The sequence below is a fragment of the Aspergillus foveolatus genome, assembly GCF_047715535.1.
Source record: "Aspergillus foveolatus strain CBS 279.81 unplaced genomic scaffold BDW70scaffold_180, whole genome shotgun sequence".
NCBI lineage: Eukaryota > Fungi > Ascomycota > Eurotiomycetes > Eurotiales > Aspergillaceae > Aspergillus > Aspergillus foveolatus.
In genome coordinates this window covers 1-16,593 of record NW_027396244.1, presented here as the reverse complement: position 1 = coordinate 16,593, position 16,593 = coordinate 1, and the positions used below count along the sequence as shown (strand labels likewise).

At 49.9% G+C, this 16,593-nt stretch overlaps 11 protein-coding genes across 11 annotated transcripts; 6 read left to right on the top strand and 5 right to left on the bottom strand.

The window, feature by feature from the left end:
- Positions 1–622, top strand: BDW70DRAFT_33732 (uncharacterized protein). The gene has a single exon (XM_073743791.1). The coding sequence runs from the start codon at positions 41–43 to the stop codon at positions 542–544; it is 504 nt and encodes a 167-aa protein (XP_073590695.1). The 5' UTR covers positions 1–40; the 3' UTR covers positions 545–622.
- Positions 623–919: 297 nt separating this feature from the next.
- Positions 920–2,774, bottom strand: BDW70DRAFT_165031 (ferric reductase family protein; the record flags this gene model as incomplete). Its single annotated transcript, XM_073741633.1, has 5 exons — positions 920–1,029; positions 1,074–1,326; positions 1,375–1,481; positions 1,526–2,255; positions 2,301–2,774. 5 exons carry the CDS (start codon positions 2,772–2,774, stop codon positions 920–922), a joined length of 1,674 nt encoding a protein of 557 aa, XP_073590694.1.
- Positions 2,775–2,953: 179 nt separating this feature from the next.
- On the bottom strand, positions 2,954–3,453 carry BDW70DRAFT_165030 (uncharacterized protein; the record flags this gene model as incomplete). Its single annotated transcript, XM_073741632.1, has 2 exons — positions 2,954–3,091; positions 3,142–3,453. The coding sequence occupies 2 exons, from the start codon at positions 3,451–3,453 to the stop codon at positions 2,954–2,956; spliced, it is 450 nt and encodes a 149-aa protein (XP_073590693.1).
- Positions 3,454–3,938: 485 nt separating this feature from the next.
- BDW70DRAFT_165029 (cupredoxin domain-containing protein) lies at positions 3,939–5,019 on the bottom strand (the record flags this gene model as incomplete). The annotated part of the gene is made up of 2 exons (XM_073741631.1): positions 3,939–4,908; positions 4,958–5,019. 2 exons carry the CDS (start codon positions 5,017–5,019, stop codon positions 3,939–3,941), a joined length of 1,032 nt encoding a protein of 343 aa, XP_073590692.1.
- A 502-nt stretch (positions 5,020–5,521) lies between these two features.
- BDW70DRAFT_165028 (uncharacterized protein) lies at positions 5,522–6,247 on the top strand (the record flags this gene model as incomplete). Its single annotated transcript, XM_073741630.1, has 2 exons — positions 5,522–5,906; positions 5,958–6,247. 2 exons carry the CDS (start codon positions 5,522–5,524, stop codon positions 6,245–6,247), a joined length of 675 nt encoding a protein of 224 aa, XP_073590691.1.
- Positions 6,248–6,374: 127 nt separating this feature from the next.
- Positions 6,375–7,880, top strand: BDW70DRAFT_167338 (casein kinase family protein; the record flags this gene model as incomplete). The annotated part of the gene is made up of 2 exons (XM_073742205.1): positions 6,375–6,456; positions 6,504–7,880. 2 exons carry the CDS (start codon positions 6,375–6,377, stop codon positions 7,649–7,651), a joined length of 1,230 nt encoding a protein of 409 aa, XP_073590689.1. The 3' UTR covers positions 7,652–7,880.
- Positions 7,637–7,880, top strand: BDW70DRAFT_145748 (uncharacterized protein). The gene has a single exon (XM_073738474.1). The coding sequence runs from the start codon at positions 7,680–7,682 to the stop codon at positions 7,872–7,874; it is 195 nt and encodes a 64-aa protein (XP_073590690.1). The 5' UTR covers positions 7,637–7,679; the 3' UTR covers positions 7,875–7,880.
- An 852-nt stretch (positions 7,881–8,732) lies between these two features.
- BDW70DRAFT_167337 (uncharacterized protein) lies at positions 8,733–9,524 on the top strand (the record flags this gene model as incomplete). The annotated part of the gene is made up of 2 exons (XM_073742204.1): positions 8,733–8,850; positions 8,908–9,524. The coding sequence occupies 2 exons, from the start codon at positions 8,733–8,735 to the stop codon at positions 9,522–9,524; spliced, it is 735 nt and encodes a 244-aa protein (XP_073590688.1).
- A 16-nt stretch (positions 9,525–9,540) lies between these two features.
- BDW70DRAFT_165025 (uncharacterized protein) lies at positions 9,541–10,122 on the bottom strand (the record flags this gene model as incomplete). The annotated part of the gene is made up of 1 exon (XM_073741629.1): positions 9,541–10,122. One exon carries the CDS (start codon positions 10,120–10,122, stop codon positions 9,541–9,543), a length of 582 nt encoding a protein of 193 aa, XP_073590687.1.
- A 954-nt stretch (positions 10,123–11,076) lies between these two features.
- On the top strand, positions 11,077–14,103 carry BDW70DRAFT_167336 (patatin-like phospholipase family protein; the record flags this gene model as incomplete). The annotated part of the gene is made up of 5 exons (XM_073742203.1): positions 11,077–12,079; positions 12,125–12,997; positions 13,050–13,095; positions 13,147–13,173; positions 13,224–14,103. The coding sequence occupies 5 exons, from the start codon at positions 11,077–11,079 to the stop codon at positions 14,101–14,103; spliced, it is 2,829 nt and encodes a 942-aa protein (XP_073590686.1).
- Positions 14,104–14,367: 264 nt separating this feature from the next.
- Positions 14,368–15,077, bottom strand: BDW70DRAFT_145742 (uncharacterized protein). The gene has a single exon (XM_073738473.1). It carries the CDS (start codon positions 14,995–14,997, stop codon positions 14,782–14,784), a length of 216 nt encoding a protein of 71 aa, XP_073590685.1. The 5' UTR covers positions 14,998–15,077; the 3' UTR covers positions 14,368–14,781.
- Positions 15,078–16,593: the final 1,516 nt, after the last annotated feature.

The window sequence follows — 16,593 nt, the reverse complement described above, 5'->3', positions numbered from 1 at the left end:
TGTTCTTGCACGGCAGGGCAAGTATGAGGAGGCAGAGGCCATGCATCGACAGGCACTCCAAGGTTATGGGAAGGTCCTTGGTCCTGAGCATCCTGATACTCTGACCAGTGTCAGCAACCTTGGTTCAGTACTTGCTGACCAGGGCAAGTATGAGGAGGCAGAGGCCATGCACCGACAGGCACTCCAAGGTTATGAGAAGGTCCTTGGTCCTGAGCATCCCTATACTCTCACCAGCATGTATAACCTTGCCTATACTTTAAAAACGCTAGGAGACCTCTCGCAAGCTTTGAGTCTTATCAAGGAATGTGCAGACCTCCGCAATAAAGTATTAGGCTCAGATCATCCGCACTCTATATTCTCATTCAATGCCCATAGTGACTGGGAAGCAGCAGCGAACCAGCTCTCTGAAAGTCAGCAGCAAGCTTCATCAGACGCCCCTACTCTACGCCCAGTGCAAACTTATGCCGGTGATCGTACCACATCAGCCCCAAAGCCTGTAGGCCATAAACGGCGAGCCTTCATGAATTTGTTCCGAAGACAGTGATGATGATTTGCGCTTACAACTTTGTCTTTCGTTTGAATTGAGACCTAACTTATAATTTATAATTTGGTCAAACTTGTCGCTGTAGTTACTAAAATCATCCGGGTCGAGGCTTTCAGAGATCTATATTGGACTTAAGTTGAAACTATTCCAGATTACAAAACAAGTCATACATTGCGCAGAGCTTTATTTCTGCTCTAACCATATAAGTATTAGTACTTCTAGTTGAGGGTTTGGGAAATAAACTAGAACCGTTCTGGGTGGGCAGGGTTGTGCAAACCATGGTACCATGGCTATTCCGAATCTACTCTTGCAGGCAGGAAAGATTGGTCGGTCTCTTTATTCGAGCTAGATACTGAAGTACTACGGACTAGTCTACTACCATTCAACTGGGGGCTGGTATTCAAGCTCTGAAATCCTGACATTCTCCTTCACATTTTGCCTGACAAAGGCGCGAATGTTATCCCGGATAGCCCCAGTGGCAGAAACTACAGATGTTAGCTGCATCCTCAATACTGGAATCCTGTCTTACCCATCACCAGAGATTCACCCTTTTGTACTCTCGTTCGGACCGGAGGCGCCTCAATATCCCCAGCATCTGGCTGCTTATCATATGTCTCTGGTTCTTTTATGTTGCCATTATGGTCAATGTCACTGAACAGATCTCTGCTTATTATATCCTCGTATTTGGGAGAACAATAATGCACCATCGCTCTTTTATGCCTGCCAAACTGTGTTGACGTCTGAATAGTATCTGATCGCACGAAGAGAGAAATCGAGAGCACCTGTAGTTTTGTTAGAGGTATGCACACTCGCGGAAGCTTTAAACTTACATAACGCCTTCTGGGAGCATGCTCCAGGTTGGTGTTATCATCCTTGAGCACAGTAGAATCTTCTTCAAGAAGCTTATTGAGTATCGGCTCCACCACAAGAGCGTCGTCTATAGGCATTAGTGTGATGGTCAACATACGGCACTCCTCTTACCTATGCTTCGGATCTCCCAGATAAAGTGTATGCGACGCGTATGCATCAAGAAATTGTTGCAGCAAAAAAGCAACATTTGAAGATATGGAATCACCGCTGCAACACCAGAGCCGCTAGAGATCGCGACCACGCGCTCGTATCTGTCCAAGGACTCACTAACTCCATGGGGAGCGCTGATAAAACCAGTCAGCGACACGGTAGTACCCCGTGCCCTATCTGCGCGTTCGAGCAATCTGGTTGAGAACCCCTGCCGTGGATGCACGTAGAGATCCAGCGTACTTTGCTTTTCCTGAGACCATGAAATCACCATGTAGGGATGGCTTTGTGTCCAGGACCAGAAGCCCATAAAAGGCATCCAGAGATAAACATACTGTCCAGCGCACAATTTGATAGGCCTGGGCAATTTGACACGAACAGTAAATGGTGCCAACACCTTCTCTTTGCTACTGTTGGTGACTTCCACGGGGGAAAAGAGAAGCACTCTGGTCTGTTTTGAACGGAATAGTCCATTCTGGTACACCACCCAAGCTCCATGGACTGTAAATGTTAGCAAGGCCATAATCAGCATGATGATCAGGTAGAGGCGACTCCCGGAAAGGCTCGATGGTAGGTGTTGCCAGAGGGCATAAAGCAGCAATCCGGCCAACAACTGATGGCCTAGAAGGAACATCTCAAAGGCCAATGATCGCAGCTGGGAGGAGAACAGTACAGTTGCTACGATCCCGGCACCCTGGCCTTGGTCAGAAATAAGCCATCGGTGGTACAGGCAACGTACAGTGATTGCACAAAGGTTCTGGAAATCGCCTGGGGAGAAGTCTTTCCGCCATAGGACTACTGCAACGATGACATGGCAGGTCAACATCAATCCGGACATCCAAGCAGCAGCCCGATGGATGCATCGACACGCATGAAGCGACATTCCAAGGAAGCCAAGCATTGAGCCGGCAAAAAGTACTGTCATGTTAATAAGTGAGAGTTTTCCGGCTCGAAGCCCAAGTTGACCCAAGGATGAGGTTTGGAACGCAAGGGCGACAAGGTTGCCCGATAGATAGAGCATGTGGCAAACGAAACTGGCCCACGTCCAGGGACCGACAAGACGCCGGCGTCTGATGAAGTACGGGTAGGGATAGTTAAGGCATTTTGTCATCTGCGCTTGGATCCAAAAAACAAAAGGGGGCAGCATCCTTACCAGGACAGTCGCCAACAAAATGCCGCCCGCGGTAACCGCATACTTTGCTGGGATGTCCATGATAATGATGATTGAATGAGACGAAACAACAAGGTTTGGGTCCAGGCTTCTTATAATCGAGGCCACAGTCCCCCAGGCCATAGTTTACGAACAACCACGGTTATGAATTGTGGAGCGTGGACCAGCTCTACAGATGGACTCGACACAATATATAGAATGGACAGATGATTTTTAGCAAACTAAACTAACTTTGGGGTTGGAGGAATATCAAGGAGGGGTGGCCGGGAGATTATCACAGACAACCGGGGACACTTCTTTTGCTTTTCCTTGGCTTCGAGATCTTTCGGTGTCCACTTGTCTTCGGACTTGCTCTGGGCCTATCAATGTCAATCAGCCTCGACTCTGCATACTTGCGGAGAAGTCTCACAATCTGCTCAGGAGATGGAATCCAATTCATGTGTGGATGGGTGTTGTATGTTGTATACCGCATAGTGCCATCCGAGGCCTTGCTTGCAACAATAGCATAAATATACCGCTCTCTTTCAGCGTCAATTCCATCCAGATAGAGATCATTCAAGCGTTTGAAGGCTCCTATTTTTCCTCGTCGAAAGCGCTCGCGGTCGGCTTTAGCCCTTTTTTTGGGATCCGAGTAAGGCCCACAGTTCAAGCGCTTCTGTCTCCAGGGAGTAGACTGTCGTTGCCGCGCCACGGTAGAAGATTTCTGCTGTTGGTTTGTCATTTTTGTTGCTTGGTTGTTTAGTCTGGTCGGCAACAAGGTATATATATGCCCTCAGGCCATGGGTTCACCTAGTGGCGTTTCTGATTTTAGCACTTCTATTTTTACCCTGGCGTCACGCCGATCACCGCGGCGCCATATATAATTAGATCTCTAGCGCCAAAGGTTCAAGCATGGGTATGTATCCTGTCCTTTCCTTTCGATTTGTCTCTCTTTCGTCCTGTATCTAATATTAGGCTATGTTAAGACACATTGCTCGCCGCGCTGCTATGAAGAATCTGTCAGATTTCACTAAACGAACCTATGGGACAACACAGAATCAAGGCTGAACTCCTCCGCACCCCGCAAAGAGGCCCGTTGGCGCTGAGCCTTAACCAGACATGCGTCTTGAAGTTTAAATTAGCGCGACCAATAATACCACCACGAAAATCTTGGCTCTTGTTATCCAACTCTAAATAGACATCTACAGAGCTTTCGAGAACACATATTCAAAGAATCATAACCGCGGTTGTAAGTCCACCCAGAAGTGCCAGCAACGAACCAACTACTTTAGCAGGACCCTCCGATACTACTTCGGCGTTCCGTACCGACATCGCAGTCGCCCTTGCACTGCAGTCTACGGTCTGCGTCACAGTTACCGTAGTGGCGGCCACGCCTATAGCCTGCTTTGTAGGCGAGGTAGTAATTGCGGAACCGGTAGTGTATTCTTGGCCAGTGTCAGAATCCGCGAGCGTACTGTCTGAGGTATGACGGGTGCTGGTGCTGACAGTTGTTGTACCGCTCACGGTATTCACACTGGTAGGAATGGTGCTGCTGCTAGCACGATGTAGAGGGCTCGTATTTGTGGGAGTAACAAGGCTGATTATGGGGCTGCTAGAGCCGCTATAACCGGGAGCAGCACTAGGACTAGCCCTAATGACATTGGATGTTGGCAGGACCAGATTGGGGTCCACCGGGACAACTGACAAGCCGACAGTGGAAGCTTGGGTTTCTGATTCTGGGGGGTCTGCAGTTAGGCTGCCGGTGGGACTCGCTCTTGGCAAGGTAGAGGATATAGCCTCGGACTTTTCTGCTTTGGCCTTGCGTAGGAAGGACACCATGTCGTTACCTGGGTTGATAGCAAATACCATGCCAGCATGGCAGTGGGATGACGGTTTTTCTTGCTTGCAGAAAAACCATTGTGGCTCTAGGGAAGTCACAGTTAATGTCAGGCTAATCTCATCTTGTTGATGAGAGTTGAAGTTCTTAAAACCGGAATCAAACTCCGCGGCAGGAACGCACGGCGCTTCTAGACTTGACTGGGTCAGGGTATGGTTCCCGCCGTGGAAGATGAATACAATCTTGTCACCGATATTGGCGTTGATCTGGTTGGGAACAAACAACTGAGCATCTGCAAGACCAACATGGATCTCATGCAACGCCTGGCTGCTCAGCTGCTCGGCAAGTCCAATGTCAACACTAGTGAAAGGTTACTGAATCAGTCATGCATCCTGTTGACGTCACGTACTCGATATCAATTGCCCCGAGAGCGCAGACCATAGTCATGAAGACCAGAATGTAGGAAAGCATCGTGAGTCCTGAGTGTACTGTGAAAATGGATAATCAAATGCGGAAGAGTTTTATAACTGTGAATGGCCGTTCGCGTGGAGATGCGCCGATGCTTTAAGGCCAGGGTGGGCGCCACACTTCCAGCCCGCCACGGTTCTACCTGAGCTAGCCATCTTACTGTGGAAGGCCTTGAGCTGACCCCTAGATGTTTTGAATAGACACAGCCCAGGGAATCCCATCACTGCCCTGTGCATGCTTTATGCTGGGGACAGCTGCTATCCTATCAATCTACACGCAGCGAATATTACTGCAGCAGATTTGCTTTGGCTTGTGAACCGTTTTAAGCGTCGAGGGCCACTCATTCTACAAGGCATCCTTGGTCAGGTCTTAAATTAGAAGTGCACTGTTGCGTCTGCCTTGCAAGCCAGTATAAGTAGCACGACATTCATCTTCAGTGCTGATCAGCTCTTATCGTTCCTTCTCTTTCACTATGTCTAGGTATACGAGCTTCTTCGATGAGGCGATGGACGAGCTTCTGTACAATGGCCCACTTCCTCACTGCCTGGTGCCGCTTGAGGAACTACCTGAGCTCTACTCGCCAACCTTCTCTGGCAGCAAAACGCCAATGCTACAAGGAGGGATGGATCTGGAGCTTGACGCAGGCTCGACTCCCTTCTCCGAGACCAGCCTAGAATCCAGGACGATTGATCCAAGGGTCCTGACCCTGAAGGAAGAATGTTCGATGCAAGGTTGCGATATTGCTGTTGACCCTGCTATTGCTCCCAGCAACCCGTCGTCTCCGAGTGACAGTCCGCAGTTGGACAACCCAAACTCGCCTGGCCCCGTTGAGGAATCGTCTTCGTGCCATGCCTTCTCCGATGATAATGCAGAAGATTCAGACACTGATTGTATGGCTTACTTCAAACCCTTGTGGACGTGTCCTCTGACTTTAAGTTTAGACCTCCTTATTCTTTTGAGTGAACAGGAGTTCTTGGAAGGAGAACTGAAAGCCTTGAAAGAAGATAATATGAACCTGACGAGACTGCTAAAGGAAGCTTCGGAAGACGGCCATACCTGCAAGTTGGTTAGAGGTGGGAAAGCAGAGCGGCAAGTGAAGGCGAGCCGCGTGAGAAAGCCAGCAAAGGGCGGGGCGCCTGCGCTACCTAGACGATCAAGGAGGAAGCGGGAAGTGGTGAACTACTGGCACTGGCAATGGCTTCCTGGAGATGAAGTGATTGTTATTGATTAAGTGTTCTGTCAGACATGGCGCTACGGTGCCACGGGCCACGGGCCACGGTTTTTAAGCATGGCGCGGTGTTCTATAAATCAACCTTGAATTATTTTCTGACTTATGCCATAACTTTCAATCATAGACGATGGCTTCCGGTAACTGGATTTCTCATATTGGGCCATTTGAGGTACTTGAATGGCCCACCGAAGCCCACACCATGGGCATCGGTAAGTGTTGTGATGGCCGTACATGTATCGGTAACTGAGATCAAAAGCGCGGCACCAGATAACCCAGGAACGTGCATATATCAAGCGTGAATGGTACCGTCCGCTTGCGCACGAGGCATTGACACTTCAAGCTGCAGCAGGTGGGGTAGGCATACCTGCCCTGCACTGGCTGCAGACAATCGGGGGAACGGATGTTGCATTAGTGGAGCCTTACGGGCCAACACTAGAAGAGGCATTTCACCAATCCGGTCGCTACTTCGGAATGCAGGTCCTTCTGGGCTTCGGCCACCAACTTCTTTCTCGCGTGGAATTTCTCCACTCACGGGGCATTGTGCACGGGAACCTTTCGCCGTGGTCATTTGCGCTGGGACTGGGGTGGCAGAATCAGCAACTTCTCTTGGTAGATCTGGACACTGACAATCATGGAAAAACCGCCCTTGACGACCTTAATGCTGTCTGCCGTATCGTTGGCTATTTATACAGTGGGGCTGAATCCTGGGCAGACTATCAATTGGGGGATCTTCCACCTTTCCTGAGCACCTTCGGCCGCACGCTCTCCAGATCGAAGCCGAGCTCAATTGACTATCAAAGTCTGCAGGACGTCTTTCTCAATGCCCACCATGACCTTGCCGTCAATCTCGCCATCGCCCTTGATCTTGAAGGTCCAAGAGCCGTCAAAGATGGACTGTCCCCTAACATGGGCGCCCTCACAATGTTGACGACAAAGGAGCTTTTTGACAGCTTGAGTATAGCCCTTCCCAGAGCTGGCGAGCTTATCGACTGTCGTTCAGTCTCAGCCGCCATTGTCCTCGAATGTTTTGAAGACATCATGGATATTTATCTGGTTCTCGTGATCAGGGATCGCCCGTCATCCCTTAAGCAACGTCATCTGATGGGGGCTTACTACCTCCCAAATCGTCTATGGAGGGATATGAGATGGTTTTTAAGTAAAGCAAAAGGAGATGATTTACGAACTGCTTTGTATGCTCAGGCTTATAGATTCATGACAGCACTGTTCGACATCAAGCAGAGCTACAGAGAATACTGGGCCGGGTACCTTCTGCATCTCGCGAGGGCACGCAAGGATCTGGAAGCCGACTGTGGGAAGGCAGCCTGGATTCAGACTATCTCCTACTGGCAGGGTGTGATTAACAAGTTCAATGCGGAGGCGGAATCTGTTGCGAGATCTAGGTAGCTGGATATCTGGTGCATTATGCAATTATATGTCTTTCCTGGTTGCCTTCCCCCTGAGCACAGAGTGTTGCTGCGGCCCATATGGTATAATTTCCGTCACTATCAGCCAACGCTGCAACAGTTGGTTGTGTTATAAGGAGTACATCACAAGCATCGTTAATGGTTTTGCGGCCATGCAGCAGATGGGCTTCCACCGCGGGTGTTTTTATAAAATATTCCAATGAATGCAGGTCATAACATGTTATAGACACCGTTTCCTGCCACAGGCAAGTTGCCAGGTCACCCGCGCATTCGAAAAGATCGTTTAGTGCTTGGTCACGCTCCCTTTCATCCGGTACAGGTTTCAATAAAGGTCTGACTGACTCGAGTAGTTGCGCAGCGACTAAGGAAAGCTTTGAGTATAAAATGGACGGTAACAGGCAGTCACGGCATCGGAGAAGGATGTCTAATAAGCTTGAACGCCACTGATAAGCTTCGTATGGATCAACTTTAAGGAGAGTTAGTCGGCAATGAATTTCTTCTGAGGGTCATAGGCCTACCCTCCTGTAAGGTTGCGTAGAGTTTCGAGATGGTGTCCTGGCTAGGAAGGGTTGGATGCCAGTCTGTCTGAGGAAGCATAAAAAATGGGTCACAGAACAATCCATTGAAAAGTGTCTTTGCCACCAGAGCCTCGGTCAGTAGGCTACAGATTTGAGGGCGCATACGAAGTGGTAGATTTGATCTTAGCGACTCCCAGTCAGTTGGCGCACAATAACCATCGAGCTGTGCGATTATCTCAGCTTTCCGTTCAGCTGTCAGGGTATCGCACTGGTCACCGGGCGCCGAGTATTTCCTTGCCCATCGTCGTATCTTGCCTTGAACTGTCTTTAGGCTGCAGCGCACTTGATGGTCTTCGAGCATCGTTGATTCTGTTCTCCTAAGGAGCGGACCGAATGCCACTTTAAGAAAAGCTGTGGCCGGCTACCTCATCTGCGGATGAAGCGGGCCACAGTACCGTCCGGCTCGCTCAGAACCGTGGCCCTGTAGGGTATAAGGCGGCAAAGTAGTAAGCAAATGAGCTCCATAACCATCCCCAGATAAAGATGATTTTTATTATCCTTTTTATAAACTTTGCGTGGTCACACTCTTGGGTGGAGCAACTGTCTGTGATTGGGAGGAATGGGCTAACGCAAGGTCCCCCCGGCTACCCTCGTGGGAATGGTTGGTGGCCAGCAAGCCTTGGAAGCACGCTTATCTTACCTCTAACTGTCGGGATAGTGTTACGCTCGTCCCCAACATTTAATGACTATGCCATGACCTACCTTGTACCGGATCCGTCCGGAAATGATGCGATCTGCGCTCCTTCCCAGCGGCAACAGATCCAGACCGAAGGTAGTCCACGGTTGCGGTCACGACCGGGCGACAGGGTACTGATCCGTTACCAAGAGAATGGCCATGTCACCCTGCCCTGGGTCACCCCGGGCAAGCCGTCGCCAGGGACTGTCTACATCTACAGTACTACGTCTCCTTCCGAGAAGGATACGCTACTGGATGTACATCGTGTATGGAACGAGGATGGCACCGGCGGAGATGGCCGCGGCCGCCTTCTAGGGATCTTTGGCTTTGATGATGGGCGCTGTTTCCAGGTTAATGAGGGTCCCATCTCTCGATACAGGCAAGGCAGGTTTGGGCATGCGCCTGATGCATTAGAAGGCAGCGACCTATGGTGCGGCAATGTTGTTCTGCTTCCTGACAATATCAATAGCGACGTCCTCTCACTGTATTGGGTGTGGGATTGGCCCACGAATCCCGGCAAGGCCGACGAGAAACAGGAAATCTACACTACGTGCATGGACATTCAGATAGACACCACGTCAAGCGCTCATTGTATGTAGAACTAGCCTAGTAAATTCAAACAGCATTGGTATCCAAGTCAAACCCATGGTTCTCCTGCTCTGCACCAGCCTCATACCTGCGAAGCTCCTCGGCCAACCGGGTTATCTCATTGTCCTTGCCCTGTAGCATTCGGCGATATCGATTCTCCATGGTAGTCTCAAGACCTAGGATCATGTCGGTAATCTGCATGCTGCGATCGTCGATATTTTTTTGACCCTCCTCCTCCAGCCGCATGACGTCGACCAGCTCATCTATCAGGTAGAGTTTTCCACGGGCCCACACGAGCTCGGCAACCAGTCGATCATAGGCTTCCTTTGACGTTTCGAGCTCTTGTTGTGCCTGTGCCAGCGAGGTTTGAAGTTGGCATACTTCCTGCATATGGTTAGCAGCCGCTTGCTGCATCTGCGAATACGTGTTGGAGTGCTGCTGTCGCTCCCAGTACAGCTGCCGAGTACATGTGGCGAGATCATCGCGAAGTTTTTGGTTCTCATTACACGTGTTCCGTAGGACGAGTTGGAGATATGTTTTAGAAATCGCTTCGAATCTGAAGCTCTCTTGGCTGCCTATACCGGAGTTGGGGTTGGCTTGGCTGGCCATGATGAGGGTGGGCTCTATGCAGCGTCAGTAAAGCGAACTAAAGTATCACCGAGGTTGAACCTTTGCTTGTTCTCTTTATCTTTGCTTTAACTGCGTCTGCAGTACGGTGGCGATGTGCGGGAAGATAAGAATTATATAACCTGGCAAGTTCATACCATGTAAGGTCAGGAAAGTCAAGACGCAGTTGAAGCAATAAATCCTCTTCGTGTGCTAGCCAGGTGGAGTACATGATTCTCTGGATCCGACGGGGAGGGGGCGCTTCTGCCCGGATTTAAACCATGGAAGGGAGCAGGCGGGACCTGTAGGTCTTGGCCAGGCCGGGTGGAACAATGGTAGCGCCTGCAATCCTGTCAATAGTCACCCAGCTGGGGTGACTGAAATAAAACATTGGGTCCAAAGGGCCGTCGAGGAACTTCCTCCAAGTTCAGCACCTTCTATGCGCCATGGCAAAATGGGCAGAGGAAGAAGTCGCCGTTCTTGCTTACTTTGCTTCCCTTGGGGTCCAGCGTCATGTCATTACTCAGCTTCTGAGAGAACGCGGCTACCATCGCACAGATTCCAGCGTTACGCATAAGATTGAGGACCTTATCAAGTGTTGGAGCCTCAGAGATAATGGGAGCTGGAATCTGAGCCGAGTAGACGATCTCCTGAACACACTGGATGTCGATTTCATCTCGCTCCTGCAACCCACAGCCAACGATCAGGAAGTCATCAATCAGGTAAGGTATTCTACACACATAACCTTGCCACCCGCTAATCTGCGAACAGTTCCAATCAGACATTAATCTGTGGGCATGTCATCTGGCGAGAAGAACCAGGGACGCGGAGTACCTGATGAGCCATGGTTTGGGAGAGGACTATAGGCCATAGTTATAATCCGTGGTCATGCATAGTACTTAAAGACTGAGAATGCCATTCCTCGAGATAATACTCATGTGCTTTGGAAAAGGAAAAATGTCGTGTCCTCATAATTCATGGCTTGAGCTGTACAACAGCAATGGGGCATCCCATGTTGCCTACGGCTCACGATTGAAGCAGCTGACTAGGGAACTACCACAGCCATCGTCGGTGTTTCCGCAGTTGGTGTTCCTCATGGGACGCCGGCAGAAGGATCGAGCATTGCGGCAGTTATGCCGGAGTAAGTACCGCAAAAGGGAGAAGGGCATTAGCCTACGCTCCGACAATCGTACGCTCCACTGCCTGCATCCCCGCTTCTTTGCGGACTGCGATCCGACGTGTCGGGAGCTCCCTGAGAGGAGAGAAACGATACCAAATTGTCACCCAGAAACGGTGTTCACGCTGGAGTCATGTCCAGACAAAAACCTATTCCAAGATGTAATGTTGACAAAATTATTATTTCTCTTCACCGACGTTGTCTGCATTTTTGCAGACGATGTTGGAGGGATTGACAGTGTCTGCCAGCTCTTGGAGACCTGGACAAAGATCGGGACCGCATCGCGGTTACCTGCCGCTGTGAGGCCCAGAATCATTATAGTCGAGAGCCATATGAATCCTGATGACACCTCATTGGTCAAAGAGGATTTACTTATCCAACTTACCGCTTGCGGTAAACCTTTCTTTGAGGTCTTCAACGACCTTGAGATATTCTGCCTTCCTCCCGACGGCCACTCCCCTGACGCCTTATTCAGAGGTCTGGGCCGAGAACTTACCTACCAGCTACAGAATGCCAGAGCCGTGCGTGAACGGCATAATTCCATGTTCAACGCCACCCATCTGAACGGTTTTTTCGAGCTGGCTCTACGCCATATTCCACACCTTCCGCAGCCCTTTGATTTTGTGTTCTCCGCCCGGCAATCCCGGCCATTGGATGGGGCGTTAGTGTATCACATATCAAGGTTTACTAGTGCAGCCAATAAGGCACGGCTTCCTTACGAGGGCATTGCATCTCACATCGCTTCCGCGATATTAATGGATGCTTACCCTCAGGGAATGCATCGTCAGTTACCCACTCCGTAACCACTCATTGGCTAATTCAGATTAGAGTTCAGCCCCGTAACTATATTTCGCTCTCTCTACCAACGCCCTTGCATCACCGCGCTACGAACTTGCTACAGTACCGAGACTCTAGCCAACCTTCAATGTCATCGGATTGAGCACTTCCTAGCTGAGCTGTTCCAGGCGATGGTGACAGATGCAGCCCCAGCCCACCACATACACAGACAGAATATTGCGCGGTACCAGGGCTATTGGATCCCTGTCAGGTCAACAAAGACTTGTTTCTGGTGTCTCCGAAGGGACCCCGAGCATCCACAAGGCTGTGGCCACATGATCTGCGACGCATGTGTGGAGGCGTTCGGAAAGAAAGCCTATCAAACCAACCACGAGTATACCGTGGTGGAGTGTATTCTTTGCGGGAAGTCTAGCCAATTAGTAGTAAGGTTGAAGCCGCCGACTGCGGCTCCACGAATCTTGTCTATCGATGGTGGGGGTCCGCGAGGGGTCATCCCGCTAGAGAACCTGGAAATCCTCCAGGAGATCGTGGGCCCCGAATTAGCAGTCCCGGACTTTTTTGATCTCTACATGGGCACAAGCTCGGGTGGGATTATCTCGCTTACGTTAGCTATCCTTTGGATGAGTATTGCGGACAGCAAATCATTGTTCAAAGAACTGGCCAGGAAGGTGTTCGCAAAGAATCTCCGGAAACACTTTCTTACCGCTTGGTTCACCGATGAGGCTTACGACAGCAGTGCTTTTGATGACACCCTGAAGGCCCACTTTGGCGGCACGAGGCGTCTGTTCGACAAGCCAATCTCGAACATATCTGCAAGGAAGGTTGCAGTGACTGTAAGTTCGATCAAAGGAGGAGAGCCATGTATTTTTGCCAACTACAACGGGGGGGCGCCGCATGGAAAAGGTTCGAGCTCCAATGAGCTCAAGAGACAGGCCCTGTTGCTAACCGGTCGCAGTATATGAGCGGCTGGACCCTACGAACGACCCGCTAGTATGGGAAGTGTAAGTTGAACTGAGACTATAATTAAGGTGTAGCTAATTTGCATTGGCTAGTGCGCGCGCTACTGCTGCAGCCCCAAGGCAAGTTCAAGAGCTTCTACTAGCCAGATCCTAAGCTAAATCAATGGCAGTTACTTTTCGACCGCCACGTTCTTTGAGTTGGGTACCTTTCAGGACGGCGGGATGAGTGGCCACAACTGCCCGATCGAGCTAGCCATGCTGGAAGGTAAGCGTATCTGGCGCACAGTCCCTGAGCCCGATGTTGTCCTGTCGCTGGGCACCGGATATGAGACAACCGACCAGAATCGGCATGTAACACGCTTTCGTAACTTCCTCGTGGACGGATTTGTCCCAAGGTGTTTCCGCTCCGCCATGGAATCGACTGTTGGACAGAAAATATGGAGTTTATTTGAGTCCAAAATACCGAAAGAATCCCGGTGGCGCTACTTCCGGTTCGATCCATCTTTCACCAACCCGCTACCGCCCATGGGCAATACAGACTGTATGGACTCGCTCTCGGACTGGGTTCGAACTTCCTCTGAAAACTGGGAGGCTTATAGATCAGCAGCAAGGGCTCTGTTGACGTCATGTCTCTATTTCCAGTTGGAGGCCGAGCCCGAGTATCAGGCCGGACAGTACTTGTGTGTTGGAACAATCCAAATCCGCGCTCCAGCGCACCCCCTAATACGAAGGCTTCTTATGGAGAGCGAAGAACTGAGTTTCTACAAAGACAGTTTGAATCTAGGCCTCTCCCTTGGTCCAGACAACATTTGCAAGATATGCGACCAGTACTCACTCCCTGTTCGATTCTTTGTTCGCGACCTTGGCGATAGGGTGAACCTAAGACTCAGAGTTGGGCGCTTCTCGTGTCCACTCAGCAACTTTCCCAACAGCATGCAATGGTTTGTAGAAGAACAAATGTTGAACTGTCCATTTGTGCCCCAGTTGTCCGCGTCGGCCTGCACCTGCAAAGACCGTGGACGGCGGAAAAGGAAGTATATGGAGATCTAGTTACAAGCACCCTTGCAGAGTCCTCACTTTCTGGTGTATTTATCCAGTATTCGCACCCAACGTCTTAGCTTTTCCTGATAGGCCATAATAGCCGCCCGGTATTCGCGGTTTTGCCTCAACAGTTCGTCGATCAACATTCGATCCTCCAATCGCGACTGCTGACATTTTGCCACCTCGGTGGTGTGATTAGGTGAGTGATTTGTGCCAGGGAAGTCTGTGAATGTCAGTCGGTTACCGGAGATTGTAATGTACTGCTTGCCTTTCGGAGAGTTCATATTTGACTTTGGAGTCCCTCTCTTGAAGGGTGAGAGCTGGCCATTATATAAGTAACGCATTCCCGCCGAGTACCAATACGGAGTAACACAGTACCTCGGTGCCTCCAATATGGAAGCAAATCAAGAATTTGACTTTGATCCCACGCTCATCGGTTTCGATGCCACCCTATTCGAGGAAGGATTTGATCGTTTCTTCCCTCCTCTGCCCTCCTTTAATGAAAACAATACTGGAAACCACCCTACCTCTCTCGAAGTGGAGATATCGGACCTAAAAACCCGGGTTGACAACTTGGAGAGAGAGTGAGTATCTGTTCTTTGATCTTATTGATACTTGCTCACTTCCTACAGAAACGCAGGTCTGAGATCGTGAGTTGACTTATTGTTGGCTCTTTCTGAAAGCTGATCATTCTAGCAAGCTGGATAGTATCAAGACATACCTTGTCAAAGTCTTGATTCCGTGGACATCGGAGGTTGTGGATGCATTGGCCAAGCCAGGAACTGAATCCCTCAGTCCACTTGCTCCGTGATTCGTGGAGCGCTCGGTGATAACGTCGGACTCCGCCGACGGCAGGTTTTTACAGGAACCGGCAGAGCGGTACCCAATGGAAATAAACTTCATGACCCGGAATCAGGATTCCGGTCAACGACTGTAGGACCCGGCAGAGCGGTAACCAATTAAAACAAATTTTGTCCTTTCGATTCGAATTTCAGTCCAAATAAAGTGTAGATCGTTCATAAAGGATGTAGGCTCTACCGCCACTGTAACCCCGACCCCGAGCCCCGGCCGCAGTGAGACAAAAAATTGCCATAGGAGTTGGGTTTTGCCAGCTGTGATTACCCAAGACTACAATCCAACCCCAAACCCGCGACCCCCCTGAAATGCCTGAGCGTCCTGATAAAACTCACAAGGCTTAGTTGACACCCCGGGGGGCTGCACAAGGTCCCACAAGTTGACACCCATAGTTCACACCCCGTAAGCTTAGGTTGCACCTGTGGTGTAGCTTAGTGGAGACTAGTCGACACCCTGGAAGATCACAAGTGACCATGTGGCAAAGTTAAATAAGGCCTAGTTGACACCCCGTAAGACTAGGTAACTTGCTGCTTAGCCACTTAGCGCGTAGCTCCAATTAGATAGCTAGACGGACTGCCCACAGACGATAGATCTAGGGTGCAGCTGGGCCCGTGTTGATACCTGGACTTCGATGATATGCTGTAAGAATTTAGTATGAGTGGCTGGCCGGATGCTATATCAGTGACCAAGCTGATGCACCGCGAAGGCGATAAACTTGTCAATGTAAGGCAAAATGGTCGAAAGCAGAATTGAAGCGCTAAATGGACACAACCTGGAGTATCACCCACATTCCCATCCTACCACGCGGCGCTAACTGGTAAGGTTGAGTTTCTGGGGAACCGTCATCCGCCAAATCGACATTGCGGAATCAGTCATTGAATTTCCTCTTCCAGACGATGACGACGATACATTATCTTGTTCGTCTGACGACACAGTGGAACCAAGCTCCCCGATGGCAGACTCCTTATGTACAATCAATCAGGACGAATTCGACTTCGGGTCATTCGTTCGCGGCATCATGGACAATGACCCAAAGGAGGCTGCAGCGACCGTGAATTCGCTAATTCAATGGTATTCCCCACATTGACTGGTCGCCTTCGCAGTCATCTGACGCCAGGTAGGAAGCAATCTGAAAGGTAATAGGACTTTGTCGCGTGCGCAGTTCTGGCGCTAAGAGACACCTAGCCGAAATATCAGTGAGCTGAATGAAAACCCATGGACTTTATACCAGAAGTCAGTGAACGTCGCTTGCATTGGATCAATCTGACCAGCAACAGATCTGCTCTTGCTCTACTACAACTGATCGGTCTGAGAACTGTCCTATCCTGTCAATACTGATATTTGTTCGAGATGGTGCATCCTCTATCAAGTGGCTTTAGTTCTAATATCAGACTCAGAATCCATATCAGTACCAGTTATGTACACTTGCGTTGCACAGAGACTATCATTGGACTGTGTTCATGGCTACCGTTTGTAACTCTCCAATATATTTCCTTAAGATTTGGCGTCAGTACCTTTCAAGCTGCCTAATCCTTGTACTATCTTATTCATGGAAATCAGTCTTTCCACCCGAGCCGTCGATCCGCCCTCACTAACCCAAGCGTACCCGTAAGCTTCTCAAATTCTTTAGGAGATTCGAGGGAG